A 19547-nucleotide genomic window follows, 5' to 3' on the forward strand; every position below is an offset into this window, starting at 1 on the left:
AGATAAAAAGTTATTTACCTGTGGAAGTGGATTTTACAAAGTTGCTTGTAAACGTATACTTGTAGGGCCTGTGCATGCACATTTACCTGTGCTGAGCAAGGATATTCCTGGTGTGGAGGTGGGGTGGGATTTGTATCTATGAGCTTAATTTTGTGTTTTCAAAAGTATGTGTATATTTTTTTCCTGAAAAACAATGTACAGACATTAACAGGTGTAAATGTGTGGAAGTAGTTTTGGTGGGATAATTTTCAAAGGAAAAGTAGCATATACTTTCCCTTTGAAAATTGGTTTGTCTGCACATAATTGACTTGAATCTATGCATGCAGTTACAAAATTATCCCTAAATGTCTCTCTCTTTTATCCATTTTTCATATGTTCTGAGTTTAGCTAGAAAATCTGGTCTATTACAACCGACTGAAAAACTCCAAGATTGTGATCAGTGACTTCCACTTGGCAAAGTTGGAGAATGGACTCATAAAAGAACCATGTGGCACGCCAGAATACCTGGGTAAGGAGCACAGCATATACACACAATGCACAGAGAGCTGCTAGTGTACCTGGGTAAGGAGCACAGCACACATACACTATACACAGTGAGATCCCAGAGTACCTGGGTGAGGAGCACAGCACATACACACAATATGAACAGAGAGATGCTAGTGTAGCTGGGTAAGAAGCACAGCACACATGCACTGTACACAGAGTTGCAAGATCTCACAAACACACTATACACAGAGAGATGCCAGATTATCTGTGTAAGGAGCACAGCATATACATACTAAACACAGAGAGATGCCAGAGTACCTGGGTGAGGAGCACAGCACACATGCTCCATATACAGAGAGTTGCAAGCGCTCACAAACACACACACACACTATACACAGAGAGATGCCAGAGTATTTGGGTGAAGAGTACAGCACAAACACACACTATACACAGAGAGATGCCAGATTACCTATGTAAGGAGCACACACTATACACAGAGAGATGCCAGAGTTTGGTCTGTTTAAAATGGAAATACAAATATGGCCTGCTTTTTGTAGTTCCAAATATGCTCTCTAATGCATGATTTGCATACACATTGTGGATATCCTGAAAACCTGACTGGCTGTGGGGATCCCAGGACAGGTTTGAGAACCCTTGCTCTAATACTTCCAGGCACTCTTCAGCCTTGATCTGTGGGTTCTCAGCTTTCACAGCCCCATAAATGTCTAGAACAGAACCTCTCAGGTACTCACCCAAGTGTCATCTCTTCTCCACTGCAGAGCAATCCCATTCTGGGACCATCTAGGTGACCTGCTGAATCCAATTTTCATAGTCATATTCCCCCCCAGAAACAGGTAGTTTTCCTAGAAAAGTCCTCAATCTCTTGTAAACATTATTTTCATTTTTGGGGCCTCCTGGCTATTTCCATTACTTTGCCTACAGTCAGTATGAGAGATGCGGTGTCCTGAGAAACTGTCTCTGCTAGGGCAAACATTTCTTTTACATTGGTAATTGTCCTTCCATTTTCTGCAAGGAAATCGGTAAGTTCTTCCATCAAAGTGCTGCCACCTGGTGTTGCACTACTATCACCACAAGCCCTTTCTTGCACTATCTCCTTAGGAAACCTCTTGATTGTATCAGTATGGTGGCACACATAAAAGGCCATCAATCTCTCCTAAGTAAGGTCACTTGCTTTCCCTATAACTTGTATACTTTCTACCCTTCTATTATACTTGCAAGTTCCTGAGAGCCCAAGCCATGTTTTGTACCAGGCATGACATAGCAGGGTCCACTTCCTCACCTCTCTGTACCAGTTTTTAAGAGTTTGCAAAGCCATTGTTACTGTTTTCACAAGGGATGTTACCAGAATACTCCTCAAATTTTCTGGGTGTGTTACAAGTGTTAATTTTCATGTAAATGGGCCACCACTTCTATGTAAACCCCCCTTCCCCCCCCCCCCCAAGGTAGTTTAATGTATCTGGTGCCTAGGAAGGGGCAATTAGAAGGAAATACTCATGTAAACTCTTGCAGGTTTGCTTGCTTGAGAGGGGGTATCTCTGAAGCTTCCAAGACCATGCCCTGATCACCCCCCCCCGCCAGTTTTCCTGAGCAGAAATATTTCTCCTCCAATTCTCTACTCTGCAGCCACTGCTCGATTCAGAGGCTCCTCAGACCCCCATTGGCTCCCAGGATCAGGTGACTTCCTTGTTCACTGCCAAAGCTACTACAGAACAGAGCACAGTGTATTGGTTAACCCCTTCATTTGCTAACTCAGCAGGGCAGCAGTTCTGACAAAAAGCAGTTCCTTGAGTCCACTTTCCCTAACAGCAGGCACAGATAGACTGAAAACTGCAAGACTCCAGGAAAAGACTGCTATACCAGTTTAAGAGTTCAGTTTGACTTACTTATCCAGATTTGGTCCATGCTCAGCATAAGCTCAAGAGGCCAGGGAGGCAACATTGATATCTTGTATATAAAAGGTCTCCCTTGATTAATAGCCATTAACGGCTATTAATCAAATTTACTTAGGGAATAGCCACTGCTATTAATTGCATCAGTAACATGGGATCTTCTTAGTGTTTGAATAATTGCCAGGTTCTTGTGGCCTGGTTTGGCCTCTTTTGGATACAGGATGCTGGGCTTGATGGACCCTTGGTCTGACCCAGCATGGCAATTTCTTATGTTCTTATGTTCAAACAGCTCATTTAACTTGTTGGGATTATTAGTCCCTCAAAAGGTATCACCATATATAAAAGAAACAAACCCTTCTAAACTCCCTTTGTCCTGCTACACTCCCAATGAAGGGAAGACTTTCTCTTTCAAATAAGCATTTTTCTAATTTCACATATAACTGATTGTCGCTGAGTCATTGAAGTACCCAGTGAACATCCTATGGATGTGACATGATATCCTTGGAAAAAAATCAGGCTATCGTTGAGATACACTACAACACACTCATAAAGCAGGTCCTAGAATACCTCATTCATCATGGTTTGGAACATAGCCGGGGCATTGCATAAAGTGAAGGACATCACCTGGTATTTGTAGTGACCATCTCTTGTAATGACCATTTTCCACTCATCACCCTGTCAGATACAGATCAAATTGTATACACCCTGGAGGTCTAAGTTTGGAGAAGATTTTAGCTGCTTGCTGACAATCAGACAGTTCAGAAATCAGGGGTAAAGGAGAGTGGTCCTTCTTGATAATCACATTTAGACCCCCAATAGTCAATGCAGGGTTGGAGTGTCCAACCTTCTTACCAACAAAGAAGAACCCCATGCCAGCTGAGGAAGGTGAATCTTGGATAAACCTTTGTATGGGTTCTCTTGTATGTACTCGAACATCATCTTAGTCTCAGGAAGCGATAACAGATACACCTTGCCATGAAGAGGTTTAGCATTGGATAGCAACTAGATAGCAGAGTCGTACTCCCTATGAGGAGGTAGGGAGTCAGCCTTCTTTTTGAGAATATGTTGGGGAATCCCACATATTGCGGGGGAAGATCTGATAGAATGGTGGACACCAAGAGGCATTGCAGAACCTCCACTCTTTTCAGACACCAAGTGCGACAGTTGGACAGTGGTAAAGTGGCCCAATCAAACTGAGGCAAATGATGCTGGAGCCAAGGTGGCCTTATCGATAATGTGAAAATCCAGATGCTCGACATGAAAAGAACTGTTGCATAATTGCACTAGAATTGTGGTGCGGGTAATTTTACCTGGTAACAGGTCCCCATGAATGGAGGAGAGAACCAGAGGGTACACTAGGCTCCCAAGTCTATTAGGGCTAAGGTGGAAAAGTTCTGAACACCCATGGAGATTGTCACCAGAAGGGTTAGTGGGGGAACTGGAAAGGTAAGGCCTCAGCCCCCTGCTGAACCCAAGGCCCGAGAGTTTCCCAGCCTCATGGGACACTGGACAATGTGATGACTGGACCCACCACAATAAAGACGTGGATCAGATTGGCAGCATCAGAGGTGCTCCTCTGGGGTGAGGTACCCATGGCTAAGTTGCATTGGCTCTTCAAAGAGGGTTTCCAGAGAATGAGGTGAAACCGGTGGAGAGGATAGAGGCCAAGAATGACCAATAGTGGCCATTTGCCTTCTAAGGGGTTGTATCTCCCGACTCTGCTCCTGCAGGCAGTGGTCAATTTGGCTGGCCAAGTTGTTAGGGATTGAAGAGATTCTAGGTGTCCCCGGCCACCAATTCATCTTTTATGCAAGGCGATAATCCCTCTGGAAAGATGGGTAGTAGGCAGTCCTCTCTTCAACTGAGTTTTGTAGCCAAGGTCCAGAACTCAATAGTGTAGTCCATGAGGGAACCAAGCCCCCTAGCAAAGGTGGAGAAGGCCTGAATCCAAGGAAGCTTGGCAACCTGGGTTGTCAAAGATGGTCTTGAAGGCTGAAATGAACCATTAGAGGTCCTGGAGGATAGGGTTGGAACATTCCCACAGGGGTGAAACCCAAGCTAAGGCCTTGCCATCTAGCAGTTAGTTGAGACTTTAGGGAACAGTGCTGATTAAAGAGCAAAGTGCATGTTACAGTTGTTGATGAAACCACGGCACAGTTTCAGGTCCCCGGCATAGCGGAGAGGAGCTGGCAAACAAATGATGGAACATGAAAGTACCGCAGAAGTAGCATGTGTAGGCGCAGGGAGCATCGAGGTGCCTATGGAAGCTGAGGACTCTAGGCGGGCGTTCAAATGCTCCATCGAGATTGCCAGAGCTTCAAGGAATCACTGTTGTTCCTGAATCTTGTGGGCGAGACCCAGAATTGCCTGTAGCAAGGCTTCTGCTGAGGCTATGGCCTCAGCAATCTGTTGTGGAAGTGGAACTTTAGGCCAAGGTGGAGTTGGCGCAACTTGCAGGGAGGAGCCCTTCAGGTACCCACTGTCGGCAGGCAGAGCTGGCAGGAGCAGATGCCCAACTGGAGCTTCACCAATACCAGCCCTTGTTCCTCTTAGGTTGAACCTTCAGATGCCAGGGCTGGCTGGACTTAGGTGTGGCAGCAGAGTCTGAATGAGGCTGGGGTCAGAAGCAGGCAGAATTCAATCAGGGACAAGGTTCAGGCAGTGGTCAAGGCAGGCACAGTTCGATCGAAGGCAGTGGTCAGTGGCAGACAGAGGTCAAGCAGTATCAGGGTCAGTCTAAGGTTAAAGCCAGAAGATCAATCCAAGGAAGATGATGAAGAGGAGGAGGAAGAGGAGGGACCACAGGAACATAGGGAGATGTTGAAGACAGATGAGAGGAAGACTGACCACAGATGAGAAACTCAGGAGACAAACCAGACTGCCAGGGAACCAAGGACAGAAGACATAAACTCAAGAATATCACAGCGGTGATAGGAACCAGGAAGCAAGGATCAGGAAACAGGAATCTGGAACTCCAGCAAAGCACTACACCAATGGGAGTCAACCCATTGCCAAGGCGCTGGGGAGACGTCTGAGTCTTCCTTATTAGGGACCTGAGTGTGACATCATTGGAAGGGACCTCGTGACTGTTCCCACCACTGGCTCTTTAAAAAGAGAAGAGTTGTGCACGCACGTACCTTGGGGAGCCAGGTGTGATGATGGCAGGAGGAACAGGGTGGGCACGATGTGCTGCCGAGGGGCATGTCAGACTGCAGGAGCACGAGAGAGGTTCCCAGGGACGTCGAGTCCTCAACTGGCCCTGGGAGAGAGAGTAAGCACTGCGGGCGGCCATGGTGGGGAACTGAGAGGCCGAGCTGGTGTGGTGGTCTGCAGCCATGCCACGCAGTCTGCCAAATGCAACATAGACTGAGTTGGGCAGACTGATTTGTCCACACAAATTTAGCCACATAGTGCTTAATATTGTGCTATCTAGCTAAATATGTTAGCCCGCCTGCCCACATTGTAAACAGTTATCTTGTCTAAAAGGGATATAATTTCAAAGGGTCACATTTATGCAAATAAAAGCTGATTTTACCCACAAAAATCTTTTTAATATGGACCTAAGAGAATCCTTGGTTGCAAAGAAGGAAGATGAAGATATGAATTAAATTGGTCAGACTGGATTATCTTTACCACCATCAGATTTTGTGTTTCTTTTTTTTTCATTAATATTTTTAATGTACTTTTAACTATCAACAGCAAATAGAAATTATCCATCCACAATATATAGAAGTAAACAGAATAACCTCGATTCCCCCTCCCCTCATCTGCAATCATCACATCAAAAGAAGACATAAGATAAATATGCACAATACATTTTGTAAAGTCAATCAAGGAAGGGACCACCACACCTTGGCTTAAAATGTTTGAAATACCCCGCTACTCCTCGTTGTTGTGAAGGGTGGCGTGGGTATGAACCCTTTGTGCTGTGGTGTAATTGACACAGCTTTGTAGGCAAACCTACAAGGCCTATGCCAGGTCCAAGGCAAAGTTGGACAAGGAAGGTTGGAACAGGCAAGGGTGGATGAAGAATCAGGGACGCCGGAGCAAGAACCAGGAACTCAAGGGCAACATGCACTGCTAAGGCATGCTAAAGCGATGTAGTACTGCAAGGCCCTTGCTTAAGTAGGTTAGTCAGCCTGATGTCATCGGAGGACGCCGCTCAGAGTTTCCTGCCATGGGGTCCATATAATGTGCACTTTGCGTGCCTAAGGGCTTTCCTGTGAGCCGCCAAATGTACCAGTTAAATTTCAAAGGAATGCCAAACTTTCTCAAATTTGCCCAATGTCCCTCTCCTCAAGGCGATTAGTCTGTTCAAGTAATATACTTTGTTCCATCTTTGTATGACTCTTTCAAGCCACAGGGCCTCTTCTTGCTTTCAGTTAAATGCCAGCTCACATCAAGCGGCAAGACACAGTTGTTGTAACATATGCTGCAAGGTGGGGGTTAACTGTGAAGTCATTAAAGCCCAATAAGGCCAGATTAGATGATTTTATCACTGGCTTGCCTTTTTATCCATTGGAACAAACAAAGCTCAGTATCCCCATAGCAAGCAATTAATGGAAACTCCCACCACACATGGAAGAATGACCCTCTCTCCCCTCAAACTCTCCAGCACAGTTCTGATATCTGTGGGAATGTTGTGTGTAATATGACAGGCATTAAAAACCAACGTGAGTACACCTTATAGCTGTTTTCTGTAAGGGTTGTTGAAATTGAGCACTTGCTGATGATATTCTGAAAAGATAAATCTCATTCTGAATCCAAAAATTCAGTGCCCAAATATATCTCCCAAGCTTTAATGTGGGCCAGCTTCTCTTGTAAGTCCTTGTTGAGTAAGGAGTACATTTTCAAGATCACCCTCCTTCCCTTATTTGCCTGCTCACACTTCACCTCAAGGAAGGATTGCCCCTGTTGATGATCAAGGGAGACATCTTTCTGCTGTGCAAAAAGCTTTACCTGTAAATAGGAATAGTAGTCCCTGACTAGAAACATTGAGATTTTGTGTTTCTGTGTTACCCTGATATGATGGCAATTTTGAAAGCCATTTTCTCAGGTAAATTGTGTGTCTGAACATTTCCCTTTCTCAATCTGATTAAAGGGACCTGGCCTTTCCTAAAATGTATATTTTCAGCTAGACTGCTGGGAGGCGTTCAGACATGTTTAGGTAGAGGGCGGGGGGGGAGAAATAACCTGCGTGACTGAATTTTCAAATGCAAACGTGTTTGTGATGCTATGCAAGTGGTCTTAGGCTTTAGAAGACTGAAGGACAAAGCAGTCTGGTCTCCAGTCTTTCTCCACAGAAAATGCTTTATTCACAGTGAAGCAGAACAATAACAGAAACAGCCTGCTTACCTCAGCAGCATAAATCAAGACTTACAACATTCACACACTGTTGGCAGGATATCTCCCTTCCTCTACCCCAGGGCCTTTCTGTTACTTCCTGGGCCTGCTTTCTTAATGCCTTGCTCAGGGAAATGCCCTGAGATCAGGATTCTCTTCTGGGCTAAGCCTTAAGATGGACCGAGCTAAATGTATGGTCCAGGGCTTTCAAGGGGGTCTGATCTACACTCCTTTATAGTGTTATTTCCATTGAAATTTCATCCACTCAAAATTCAAGTGCAAATTCCGCAGCTACTTTGTACCCATGGACAATATTCAAAGAGAAAATATGCACGTTTTTCCTTTGAAAAGTAGCACAAGTACCTGCAGATTTTGCACCTAAGTGGGGAGTTTGAAAGTGGCCATTTATGTGGGGAAGATGCTGAGGGCACACACATGCAACTTTATTTTCCCATGCACAGCTCCTCCTCCCTCCCATGCCAAGATCTTGTCGGAGATTAGAATCCCCTCCTCTTAGTGTGGGGGGAGGGGGAGAGAAAGGAAAAAAGGCCATGTCGGTGATTTAAGAGCACATTAATTAATCTACCCACACTGGTGTCAACATCATGAGTTGTTTTTACTGACTGGGTTTGCACCAATAAAGCTAAAGTACATGCAATAGTTTTGCTTTTATTATTTCCACTAGAGAAAGTACCCACAGAGATTTACCAGTGCCTTTTTTGCAGGTACTTTTTCTGGGCAAAACTCAAGCATAGTTTTGAAAATCCATTACTATACATGGTGTTGCCTTCCCTGACCTAACCCCACCCTCCACTTTATGTAGGTAAAAATGTGTGTGATGTGGAACAATGTGCATACTTTTATCCACATGCAGGGTGGACAATTTTCAAAAAATGTAATTCTGCCAGTAAGACAAATGTTTTATCCATGGAAGTGGCTTTTAACATTACCGTCTAAGGGGGCTATTTTCTAAGGGCTTAATGCACACAATCCGGCCGTATTGCGTACGATAATCCTCTATCACATGTGAAAAGGCCCTTTTCACATGCGATAGCATCCAAATTAGATTGGGGCGGAGTCAGGGCAAGGAGGGGGTGGGGGTCGGCGGTGGCTTAGCTGCCGGCGATAATGATACTAACATTATCGTCGCCAGTAGCTCCCAATAGCACCACCTTTCATGGTGGTGCTATTTGGTGTGAAAGCCGGCAGCCGGCATACCGCGGCTGCCGAAATCGCACCACCATGGTGCGAAGGCGGCGGGCTTTCGCAGGCCCGCCCCCCACCCCCTGTTTTCACAGGATTCATCATTCTGCGAAGAATGTTGAATCCAGGCCTAAGGGATTAGAAAGCCTTTAGCTTGAATGTATATGGGCTGTCAATGTGAGTGAGTAGAATACCCTCAGTCTGGTGCAGGGTAATGGTGAGTGAAAGTGATTAGAAGCCCCTAAGCCGTGTGAGTGTGTGGCAGTGAAAGAGGACAGGCTGTCGCCACATAGCAATCCTCAGCTTGATGGGGAGGGGAAGTAAGGAGTGTTCGTGATTGGAAGTCTCTGAGATTCTGGTTTGTTTGCTGTTACAGCTCCGGAAGTGGTTGGACGTCAGAGGTATGGACGACCTGTAGACTGCTGGGCCATTGGAGTCATTATGTACATTCTGTAAGTAGAATTTGCTATTGTGTCCCTAATCTGTACTGACCTAGGGAATTACTAAGGAGGTAAGGGTTGAGGAGAAGTTGGGTAGAGAGGTTGAAGGGACTGGGAGATGTAGGGTTGGAGAATGTTGAGAGAAAAGGTGCTGTAGCACTGGGGGAGATGAAGGAATAAGATATAACAGGGCAGTAGTAGGACAGGCAGAAAGGTATGTTACTTTAGCGGGCACTAAGGGGAGTAGGATGTAGAAGGGAAGATGTAACTGGCGAATCAGGATATAATAGTTCAGGAGGTACTGAGGGAACAAGCTATGATAAGGCATGGGGAGGAGATGGGACAGGATGTAGTAGAAGAGGGGGAATGGAGAGGGGAACATGAGGTAGTTAGCAAATTTATAACCCACTTGAATTGTTAAACACCTTAAACAGAGTACAACAAAACAAAATACATAATTGCAATAATTCAAATAGTTACAAAATAGAAATATATAAAAAAATGCATACAAAACAAGTCCAATAAAAAATGTAAAACATAATGAAATCTATTGTGTATTGAACTTAAAAACAATCAAACTCCATCATATGATACCCTAAACAAAAATGTTTTCATTAACTCTTGGAAAGTAATATGTTCCTTTTCCTCCTTAACATTTTGAGGGAAGTATGATAAATGGAAATGCAAGGAACAGGGTGTGATTGGACAAGGAACACTGAGGTTGCAGGGTGTGGTAGGACAGGGGGAAGTGGTGAGGGTAGGGTGTGTGATAAGGCAGAAAGAGTGATATTAGGCTGGAGAAGACTAGGAACAGGATGTGAGAAGGCACGGTGGCAATGGGAGAGGCAGTGTATGGCAGAGCACAGTGGGCTGTGTGTTGTAGGACAGAAGGAGATGAAGGGGCAGAGTGTGGTAGGATAGGAGAAGTTGAAGAGCAAGCTATGGTAGGGCAAAGGAAGCTGTGAGGGCAGAAGGTGGTAGGACATGGCAAGAACTGGGACAGCATGTGATAATGTGAGGACAGGGTGATGTAGAGGTCAGCAACAGTTGGGGAGAGAGAGGTAGCATGTGACAGTGAAGAGAGAGAATGAGAGGAGCAGGGAACAGTGAAGAGGCTGAGTGTGGTAGGCCAAAGGAAGATGGAAAGAGAGGATGTGCAAGTGGAGGGAAAGTAAGAAATGGGATGTGGTGAAGGGAAGGCCCAGAGATCAATTGGGATCTAAGTTATGCACCAGGAGGTAAATTAGGAAGAATAAGTGGGCCTTATTATCCTTATCTGCTATCATATTCTATGTTTCTATGCATGGCAGAGAGAGATCTGGGGATAGCATATTCGTACATAAGGAGATAAACATTCATGATGTGTAGGTTACATAGTAGGATGAGGGAGTAGTGAGGGTAGGGTGATTAAAGACAAGAGGGGTGAAAGAATACGATATTGTAGGGTAGGGACAATGAGGAAATTTGTCTATTAGGGCAGGGGGAGAATGAGGGTAGTGTATTCTGCCATATATTAATTCAGACTGTAACCATGTATGCTATGCAAGGGAGAACTGCCTTCCAGAAATCACATAATTATATACAGAGAAAACAGTGATGGATCTCTATATAGTTTGGAAGTCCTTTAATAGAAAGTTATTTACAATGTGCATTATTCCATATTTTTGGATTACCAATACCCAGCTCTAACTCACCCCTCTGGGTCCATAAAAAGTTGCTTCGGTGAAGCCTCATTTCACGAAGCTCAGACACTGATGGAGTCTCACTCATTCTCCCATCACTGACCTCAAGCACATTCTTCGTTGACGAGCAGGCATGAATTAGCCATAACAAGTGGGTGAGGTAATCTCATGGCGCCGACATAGACCCAAGATCTGAGAGCCCAGTAAAGACTTTACTGAGCATGTACAGGAGTTCCTATGTGTGCACACTGCCTTGTGAGCCCCTCAGTCTTTCTTCATCTGAGCTACTGCCCAGTCTCTCTCAAATCAAAGGGAAGTGTGGAAAAGCACGGAGAAGCCCAAGACTTACCACAGGTTTAAGGCACTCAGCATGGAACCCTGGAAAATCTGTGGGCACCAGATGTCCATTACAGACATCACAGTCATCTTCCTCAGAGCTAAAGAGACAATTAGCACTATCAGCACAGGGTTCCACCTGAATTAGGCCCCTTCTCGACACCGAAATGGGACTAGCCTCATCGGCAGAGGTGTCATCTTCGTGCAAGGCACAGAAGAACTCAAAGGTGTCAATCCATCTGTTTTATCCAGACCCAGGGCTGATCAGAGTGCTCCCCTTGTCACTGGCATGGAGCTTGCATTCCAAGACACAGTCAATACTTTTAGCAAGGTAGATCATGGTAGATCATGATGTCAGAGCAGAGCAGCATGTACGTCTGAGTCCTGGGGTAGATATCTTGACACAGAAGGAGCTACCAGCACCATCTATGGAGCAGATAGTGGTCGACAGGAATTGTTGACAGAACTGGTGCAGAACCCCAGAGCTGGCAGCCATTATAGGAGGAGTGGCTGTGGCACCACTTTCTACTTCAACTTTACCAGCAACCCTGAGTGACAATGAGCTGATCTGGGTTCCTGGAGAGGATGTCTCTCCTCCAGCTAGCTCAGATGATCCCCAAACCAATGGAAGCCCATTTATTAGGGCTAGTAAAGAATGTATTTGCCTCCTTAAGCCCCAAACACCAAAGAGGGAGTTTAGAAGCTCTCCTGACCAAGGAGTAGGAAATTTTCACATTGCAAAGCTGATCAAGTTTTACACTGGTGCACACTTCACCACAGTTGCATCCAGTGTTGGAAATAAGGGGTGAATTCTCTTCCTTCAGGGAGTCCCTTCAAGAATTGGAGGTTGAGAAAATGGGTTCTGTCCACACTGAGTTCCTTCAGGACATTTCCCTTCCGAACGGTAGTGGTCTCCATCTCTGTCCCTTCTTCATCATCAGATTTGTGACTTAGTGTTCGCACTTGGTCAGAAGACAAGAAGGATTCCATGGGGATTCCATCTGATCCTGTTCCTGACTTGCTGCGGCATACCTCCCCTCTGGATTATCTCTGCTACTTCAGGTTCTTGGATAAGCTGGCAAAGACTCAGTCTGTCGGTGTTAGCAAAGAAAAGGACCCTAGAACAGATATCTTTGTGCTCCTTCAGTTTCTTCAAATCCCGCAGATTCTGCAGCTCTACCAGTTCACAGATTTCTACAGAACCTTCAGATGAGGATGTGGCAGATGCCTGCATCGTGCCTTTTAGTGACCTGAAAGCTGGATTTAAAATATGGAACACAGCCACTCTGGAATTTGGGATGGTCCAATTACTTCACCACTCTGTGATGGTGGAGGAATCTGTTTTGAAGCATGCTAAGCGTACTTATGACCACTCTAATTCACCCCTGGGGAAGCACCCAAAGGCATTGGGTGTGTTTGGGAAGATGATCTTCCAGGGTTCCTTGCTGAGTGTCTGGATTGCAGCTCACCAGCTCTATATGGTGCAGTATTTGCACAAATGTTTCCAGAAGATAAATCCCTTGATACAACTATCAGACCAGAACAGGCAGAATTCCATCAAGTAATAGAAGACATCGAGAAATGTAAGAAGTATCTTGTCCATTCCATATGGAAAACTTTTAATACAGACTGCAGCAGCTTCTATAGGAGCCCAAAGACTTGCATGGTTATGGGCTAATGACCTCAGAGAAGATGTACATCATTGTCTTGCAGATATGCCCTGAAATGGTGACATCTTATTCTGTGACAAAGTTAAAAGGCAATGGTCTGATTAAGGAGCATAAAGCCACACTACAGTCATTATCAGCTATGGCAGGAGATCAACCAGCTCCTGTCTGGCGCAAGTATTTATTTTACAAGTGCCCATTATTTCAGAGGTGTCCTTTTCCATTCTTTTCAGCATCATCGAGCTCCTCCTGCTCTTCAGCAGCAGTAGCTGCCCATTCAATATCAACAGAGGGGAATGTGTCAGCCCATGGCATAGCAGCAGACATAGCCTAGGCTAAGCACTCGTTTTTGACAACTCAGACCTATCTCCCACCTTCGCCAGTGGGGGGAAAGAGTCAGTCCATTCTTCCAGAGTGGCCCTGATTCACTAAGGACCATTGGGTCCTGAAAATTGTGGAGTATGACTGCTGCTTCCATTGCTCTCACCCTTCTTTGACCAATTGATTTCAGTCTTCAACTCCAACCCTTCTTAGTCTAACTGCAGCTGGAAACGGAATGGAGCAAACCAAAAATAGATTTGCCCAAAACTACCTGAAAATTTGAATATTTTTGGTTTGTTCCAAAAAGCCTTAAAAAAAAAGCTAAAGTTAAAAAAAAAAAAGAGAGAGAAATAGGGACCTTTCCAGATCCTACCACCACTTCCTCAGATCCTGGGGGGCCTCCTGGGCCCATCTATTCTATCTTCTGCCCTCCCCCCATCAATAATTCAGGTCTAAGGCTGGGGCAGACGCCTTCCCAGACCCCTAGGCATCCCACTGTCTCTGCAAGAAGCTGGAGCTCCCAAGATTCCACTTTCTTCTATCATGGAACCTACACCTCAAAAGGAGTAGGAGTAAACCCCAGTTACTCCTGCCCCAATGACCCTTTAAAAATGTCGCCAGCCAAGTCCAAGATGGCAGCTAGTAGGAGCTGGCTTTGAATGCTCTCTTGTAAAGTTTGTCTTATTAGGACATGGTTAAGAGGAAAGGTAAAGTGAGGGATCTTCCCCCCGGTGCCTCTCCAATTACCATCCTACGCCACTCAACAATTATGGAGCACATTGGCGTCTTACCTTCACCTGTTGCATCAGCTGCTAGGGTTAACATGGAGATGATTTCCTGGCTTAATCTGGACATTTCTTTGTGTCTGGGCAAGGAAGTCATCCCACTAGACTTGAGGCGCAGGCTCGTGGCTGTTCAGCAGGATGCTTCATTGGTGGTGATTGATGACATCAGTGATGCGGTGGAGGAGGGAGTCATTGCTGTAAATGATGCCAAAACAAAGTTAGCCTTTTCAGCGGGACATGTTGAGCTGCTCATGGATGGAAAGCAGCAGTGTTTGATGAAGAACGGGAAGGTTGAAAAATCATCAGAGTTGGAAGGTTAAAAACCTTCTGTAGCTTTGGATAGAGCAGCAGTTTTTTTCAACATCAAAGGAATTCTCTTGATGCATCCTTTCACCATCACTTTGGACTCCATCTGGATGGGCCTGGTCTCTCTTGAAAAGTCTACTTTTACAGCGGGGAGGTGGGTGGGTGGGGGGAGGGATTGGATTAGATGATCCCTGACTTTTACAGTCTGAAGTATTGATACTCAAGCATAAGGAAAAAAGCACAGGACTTCTTCTGTGGCCAAGTTCATAAGCATAGTATGTCAAGCAGCACTGCCTGAATTTTCAAGAAGGCTCATCACCCAGTAAAAATGTTGCTAGCAGTACATTTCTGATGGGTTATCATAAAGCTTGGGAATAACTGCACAGAGTGGAAGTTGCTGCCCTTAAGAGAAACATGGGGTTACCTGCATGGTGTGCAGATACTACCATAAGAAGCTTGCTGGGCAGACTGGATGGACCATCTGGTCCTTTTCTGCATCATTACTATGTTACTGTATTTATTTTATTTATTTATTTAAAAGTTTTTCTATACCGTCATTAAGTTATTTACCGTCATAACGGTTTACAATAGGGCACAAATAGAAAAAAAATAGTAAAAAACACTTTATAATGAAGGTGCCATTAATAATCTGTAACAATTGATGTTTTATTGTTACCATCTTCTTTGGTTTTCTTGACTGGACCCTGGAGTTGGGACTTGGGATTTAAATTTAAGTTTTTTTCTTAGTATATATTACTAATGCCTTCACCAAGCCTTCTCCGATCCTCCAGACAATCACTAATGGCTTCCACTCTCATCCGGCCTTGGCATTTATTTTCATGAACTATGGACTCTGGTACCTCCAGGTTAAAGCACTTTCAAGCTTTAACCCGTTCTCTCTATCGTATCTTTCATAATTAATACTTGCCTTTATCTTCCTTCCAGCTTGTTTTAAGCGTCCAAGTTCTTGACTCCCGTTGATTGTAACTTTGACTTATTCCTATCTATGGTTATTTATTGTTTACCTGAATTGTTCCTTCAGTTATACCCTATGTTAAATGTAAACCGATCCGATATGGTTATTTACTATGAAGGTCGGTATAAAAAACTGTTAAATAAAATAAAATAAATGTGTAAAGTACTTACATTTTGGATTGTCTAATCAGGGTTATTCTTGAAGTCTATATTTTAAAATGCAAACAAAAATAAGAAAATAGCACCAGCCAGCCCTGAGATTAGCACCAAGTGTGATATCAAAATGACGCCACTCTTAGGGTCACATGGTGCCTTTTTATTGTATGGTCATATGGTCCTTAGACCGGCACCATTTTGACGGCACTTTGACATTACTTTCAGGGCCAGTTGGTGCCTTTTTTTTTTTTTTTTTTAAAGAGAAACAGCCAGGTAGGAGTGAGGTTCAGTCCTGCCCCTTTCTTCCTTCAGGATCCCCACAGAAGGGGTAATTGTAGACCAGGGAGATCCCTGGTTCATTACCAAGAGAGCAGGATGGGGAAGTCAGGGGGGCCTGGGAAGGCCCTGGCTAGGCTTGGCTGAGCTCAACCAAATAGACATGAGGTAGGGGTATCAGAGGGGACTGGGGATATACTTTTTTTTTCTTTTTTTTTTAAACAAACTGAAAATATTTAAAAGTGTTAAGGTATTTTTGGGCAAGGCTGTTTTTGGTTTGTTCCTTTTGGAACAAACCAAAAATAGGCTTTTTTAGTTTGGTTGTGCCATTTGTTTTAAATTACTGCACATCCTAATAAATTCACTTAGAAAATTTGGGGTAAAGTCTGTTTGTAAAAGGTACATGCAAAACTTTACTCCAACACATATATTTATAATATTATTCTTCCTTTGACATTTTGATTAACCTCATTTTCACCCATGGTCTCTGTCCTCAGACTGTCTGGGAATCCCCCTTTCTACGATGAAACAGATGATGATGACTATGAAAACCATGATAAGAATTTGTTTCGTAAGATCCTGGCAGGGGACTATGAGTTTGATTCTCCATACTGGGATGATATCTCCCAAGCAGGTAAGATATGCCAAGGAGCAAGACAGTTAAGTTCTACCACAGCTGGGGAAAGCACTTTGGATGGACAGTCATTTCAGATCCCATATATTTGTCAATGTATCCTAAAGGTAACACTGGGTTTGCAAAAAAAAAAAAAAAAAAAAAAGAGGAGGGGCATGGTCTGGGCAGGGCATGGGCATTCCTAGATTTCTCAATGAAATCTGTGCATAAGTATTTATATGCACGTCGGAGTCCCCTACCATGTAACTTTACTTCTGCTATGAATGCCATGTAAGTCTTGAAACAAACAAAAAAAAAATAAACTAAAGAGGTTAGCAGGGTTTTAAGGGTTGGGGCTAACAGGGTAAAACGTAGGCTAGTTAACTTGGGGTGTAGGAAGTCCTATCCTTTACCTGAGCGAACTGGGGAAACTTCTAATTGCATCAGCGCTTGTGTCTACTAAAATCCCCCCACTTATTTATTTAGGCATTTTTATATACCGGGTTACGTTGGGAGCATCACCCCGGTTTACAGGTAACTTAATGCAGCAAGAGGCTTTACAATGAACAGGTATCATAATGTAGCAACAGGATAAATACAACAATAATAATTAGATTGTAAGCTCTGTTGAGCGGAGGCTGTGGTAGAGGTGGCATTTCACATATGTTATAAAATGGCTGTGTCTAGTGACATGTACCAGCATATGTGCATACATGTGTGCCATGCGGCTGTTTAAAAGTTATCATCCCCGTGATCTTACATCGTATGATAAGTGGAATGATCATGCAAATATAATAATCATCTGTTTGGCAATACAATGCTCAGAACAAGGTCTGTCATTGTGGCTGAGCCCCAGCATACATGCACTGTAATTTCTCTCCTGATTGCCTCCTTTTGTTATAGACTTATGGCATTGAGTTTATCACTCATGGCTCTCCTGTTAAGAGAAGCCTCTTGAGGGGAAACTGAAACCGCACAGTGAACAGAACAAAATTAACCCCATAGCTGTTGGTTTTCTAGCATATTAGGATTATTCAAGGCTGTGTGTGTAAAATGGAGGAAAATCATGAAGAAGAATGCCAGGGCTACATATCTGTATTTTTTCTTATAGAATTACAAATCAATCACTGCCCTCCACCCTTCACTCCTCCTATTAGCAGATAATATCTTTCCTTAAGAACGTTCTGTTCTGTGGATATTTACCCTCCTCTATTTCAGTAATAAATAAATAAATAAATAAATAAATAAATAAAACACAACCTGACAAAAAATGATATACAAAGAAAGAATCTTCCAAACATATAAGTGTAAGTGATGAAATCGCTGTTTCCACCTATAAATCAAGAATGTTCACAGCCTGGGTTCTTATAGGTGGTTTGATGCAATTTTAGGACAATATACTTGGGAACGTTTGCACCTATATAACTGCTGAAGATTCGCTGGAAGTTAGAGGTACAAAAGTACCCAGGTATACTTGCACCTGCCATATCTGCAATTTGAGTTACACACAGGAAAATACATAAGTATATTTGAAATTGTAATATTGCCTCTTCCACTCCTCACTCCCACAAGACCTTAACCTGCCCACGGGAAAACCATTTTTTTATGCAGGTAAAAGTTTACACAGGGAGGGTAATTTTCAAAGGCAAACAGTGGAATGGCCTGATACAGAGCTGTGTGCCTGATACATGGATAAACATACATATTAAAATCAGTATTCAAAACTAAACATGTAAATGGCTAAACTGGAGTTAGATTTCTAATTTGGAGTTACTATTACTACTACTTTTTAACATTTCTATAGCACTATATGACAGATGCAGCGCTGTACACATATGAAAAGACAGTCTCTGCTCAACAGAGCTTACAATCTAATAAGACAAACATATAGGACGAGAGACGGGGTATTTCATAAAGCAAGACAATGGTTAAAAAAAAAAGTTAGTTGACAAGACTAAAAGCAGTCATAAGATTTTAAAACGTTTTCAAAAAGGTGGGTCTTTAGCTAGGATTTAAAACATGGCAAGACAGGGAACATGTAAAGGTAAAAAACAGTGAAGGTACATAAAATTTCCAAAAACCATAAATCCAAAACAAAAAAAAACCGCAATTATAAGCTCTAACATGATAGAAAACACTTTATTGGATACACTTCATGTACCTAATATATTATAAAAAATAATCCTCCCTTGATCAACAAATCAGTTATTACAAAAAACGTTGATTACAAAATCTAATAGATTCAATAATCCACTCATTCAATTTTTAGAATCCCAGTTACCATATGTATATTTTTATATTTTTATTTTCACTTCACGGACCTTCATAACACCCCGAGGATAAAGAGCACTATTACTCAATATTTTTACAGCTTCGGGGTCATTTTTAATCATCGGTCCAACAGTCCATAGTCTTCTTGAATTTTACTCTTTTTTCCAATTTTATAATGACTATAATCCTTTTTCTTAGAAAATTTAAAATGTATTAAATTTAAAATGAAATATGAACCACTTCCCTTTCAGTGAGAATTCAAAGTCCAGAGTCTAGTCTGACACGATCATGTTTCGCATCTCGCTTCATCAAGAACCCTCCGGTATCCAACATGGCACTAGGGATTGTTCTCCTTTATTACTTCTCCCCTTAAAACGCCATTTTCTTCAATGTTATAAAACAAACAATTCAGAAGGCGGCACACCACGGCAGGCCAAGCCATTCATCCTATTGGCTAATGTAATATATTATATTTATTTATTTAAAGATTTTTATATACCGATTGCCGTTTGCACATCGTATTGGTTTACAAAGAAAGCAGAGCAAATAGAAAGGAGCATGATACAGTGCAATTAAAATGGAGCATATATTATAGTGAAGTATACAACAGTGCAATTGAAATGGAGCATAAAGGAAGAGCATCATAATAGTTACAAAAAGCCTAGTGAATAAATAATAATAATAAAATAAAAATAAAAATAATAAATAATAATATAATATATATATAATATATCATTTTTAAATTCTATAGCGTGAGTACAAAAGATTGTTTAAAAT

At 43.0% G+C, this 19547-nt stretch overlaps 1 protein-coding gene across 1 annotated transcript in view; it reads left to right on the top strand.

Moving 5' to 3' along the window:
• CAMKV (CaM kinase like vesicle associated) overlaps positions 1-19547 on the top strand; it is a 239817-nt gene that overhangs the window by 185059 nt on the left and 35211 nt on the right. Inside the window, exons 6-8 of the mRNA XM_029599639.1 lie at positions 388-508; positions 9319-9394; positions 16384-16520. Coding sequence (XP_029455499.1) covers positions 388-508; positions 9319-9394; positions 16384-16520 — 334 coding nt within the window. The remainder of the gene's footprint in view (positions 1-387; positions 509-9318; positions 9395-16383; positions 16521-19547) is intronic.

The sequence above is a fragment of the Rhinatrema bivittatum genome, chromosome 4 (assembly GCF_901001135.1).
Source record: "Rhinatrema bivittatum chromosome 4, aRhiBiv1.1, whole genome shotgun sequence".
NCBI classification, from domain to species: Eukaryota; Metazoa; Chordata; class Amphibia; order Gymnophiona; family Rhinatrematidae; genus Rhinatrema; species Rhinatrema bivittatum.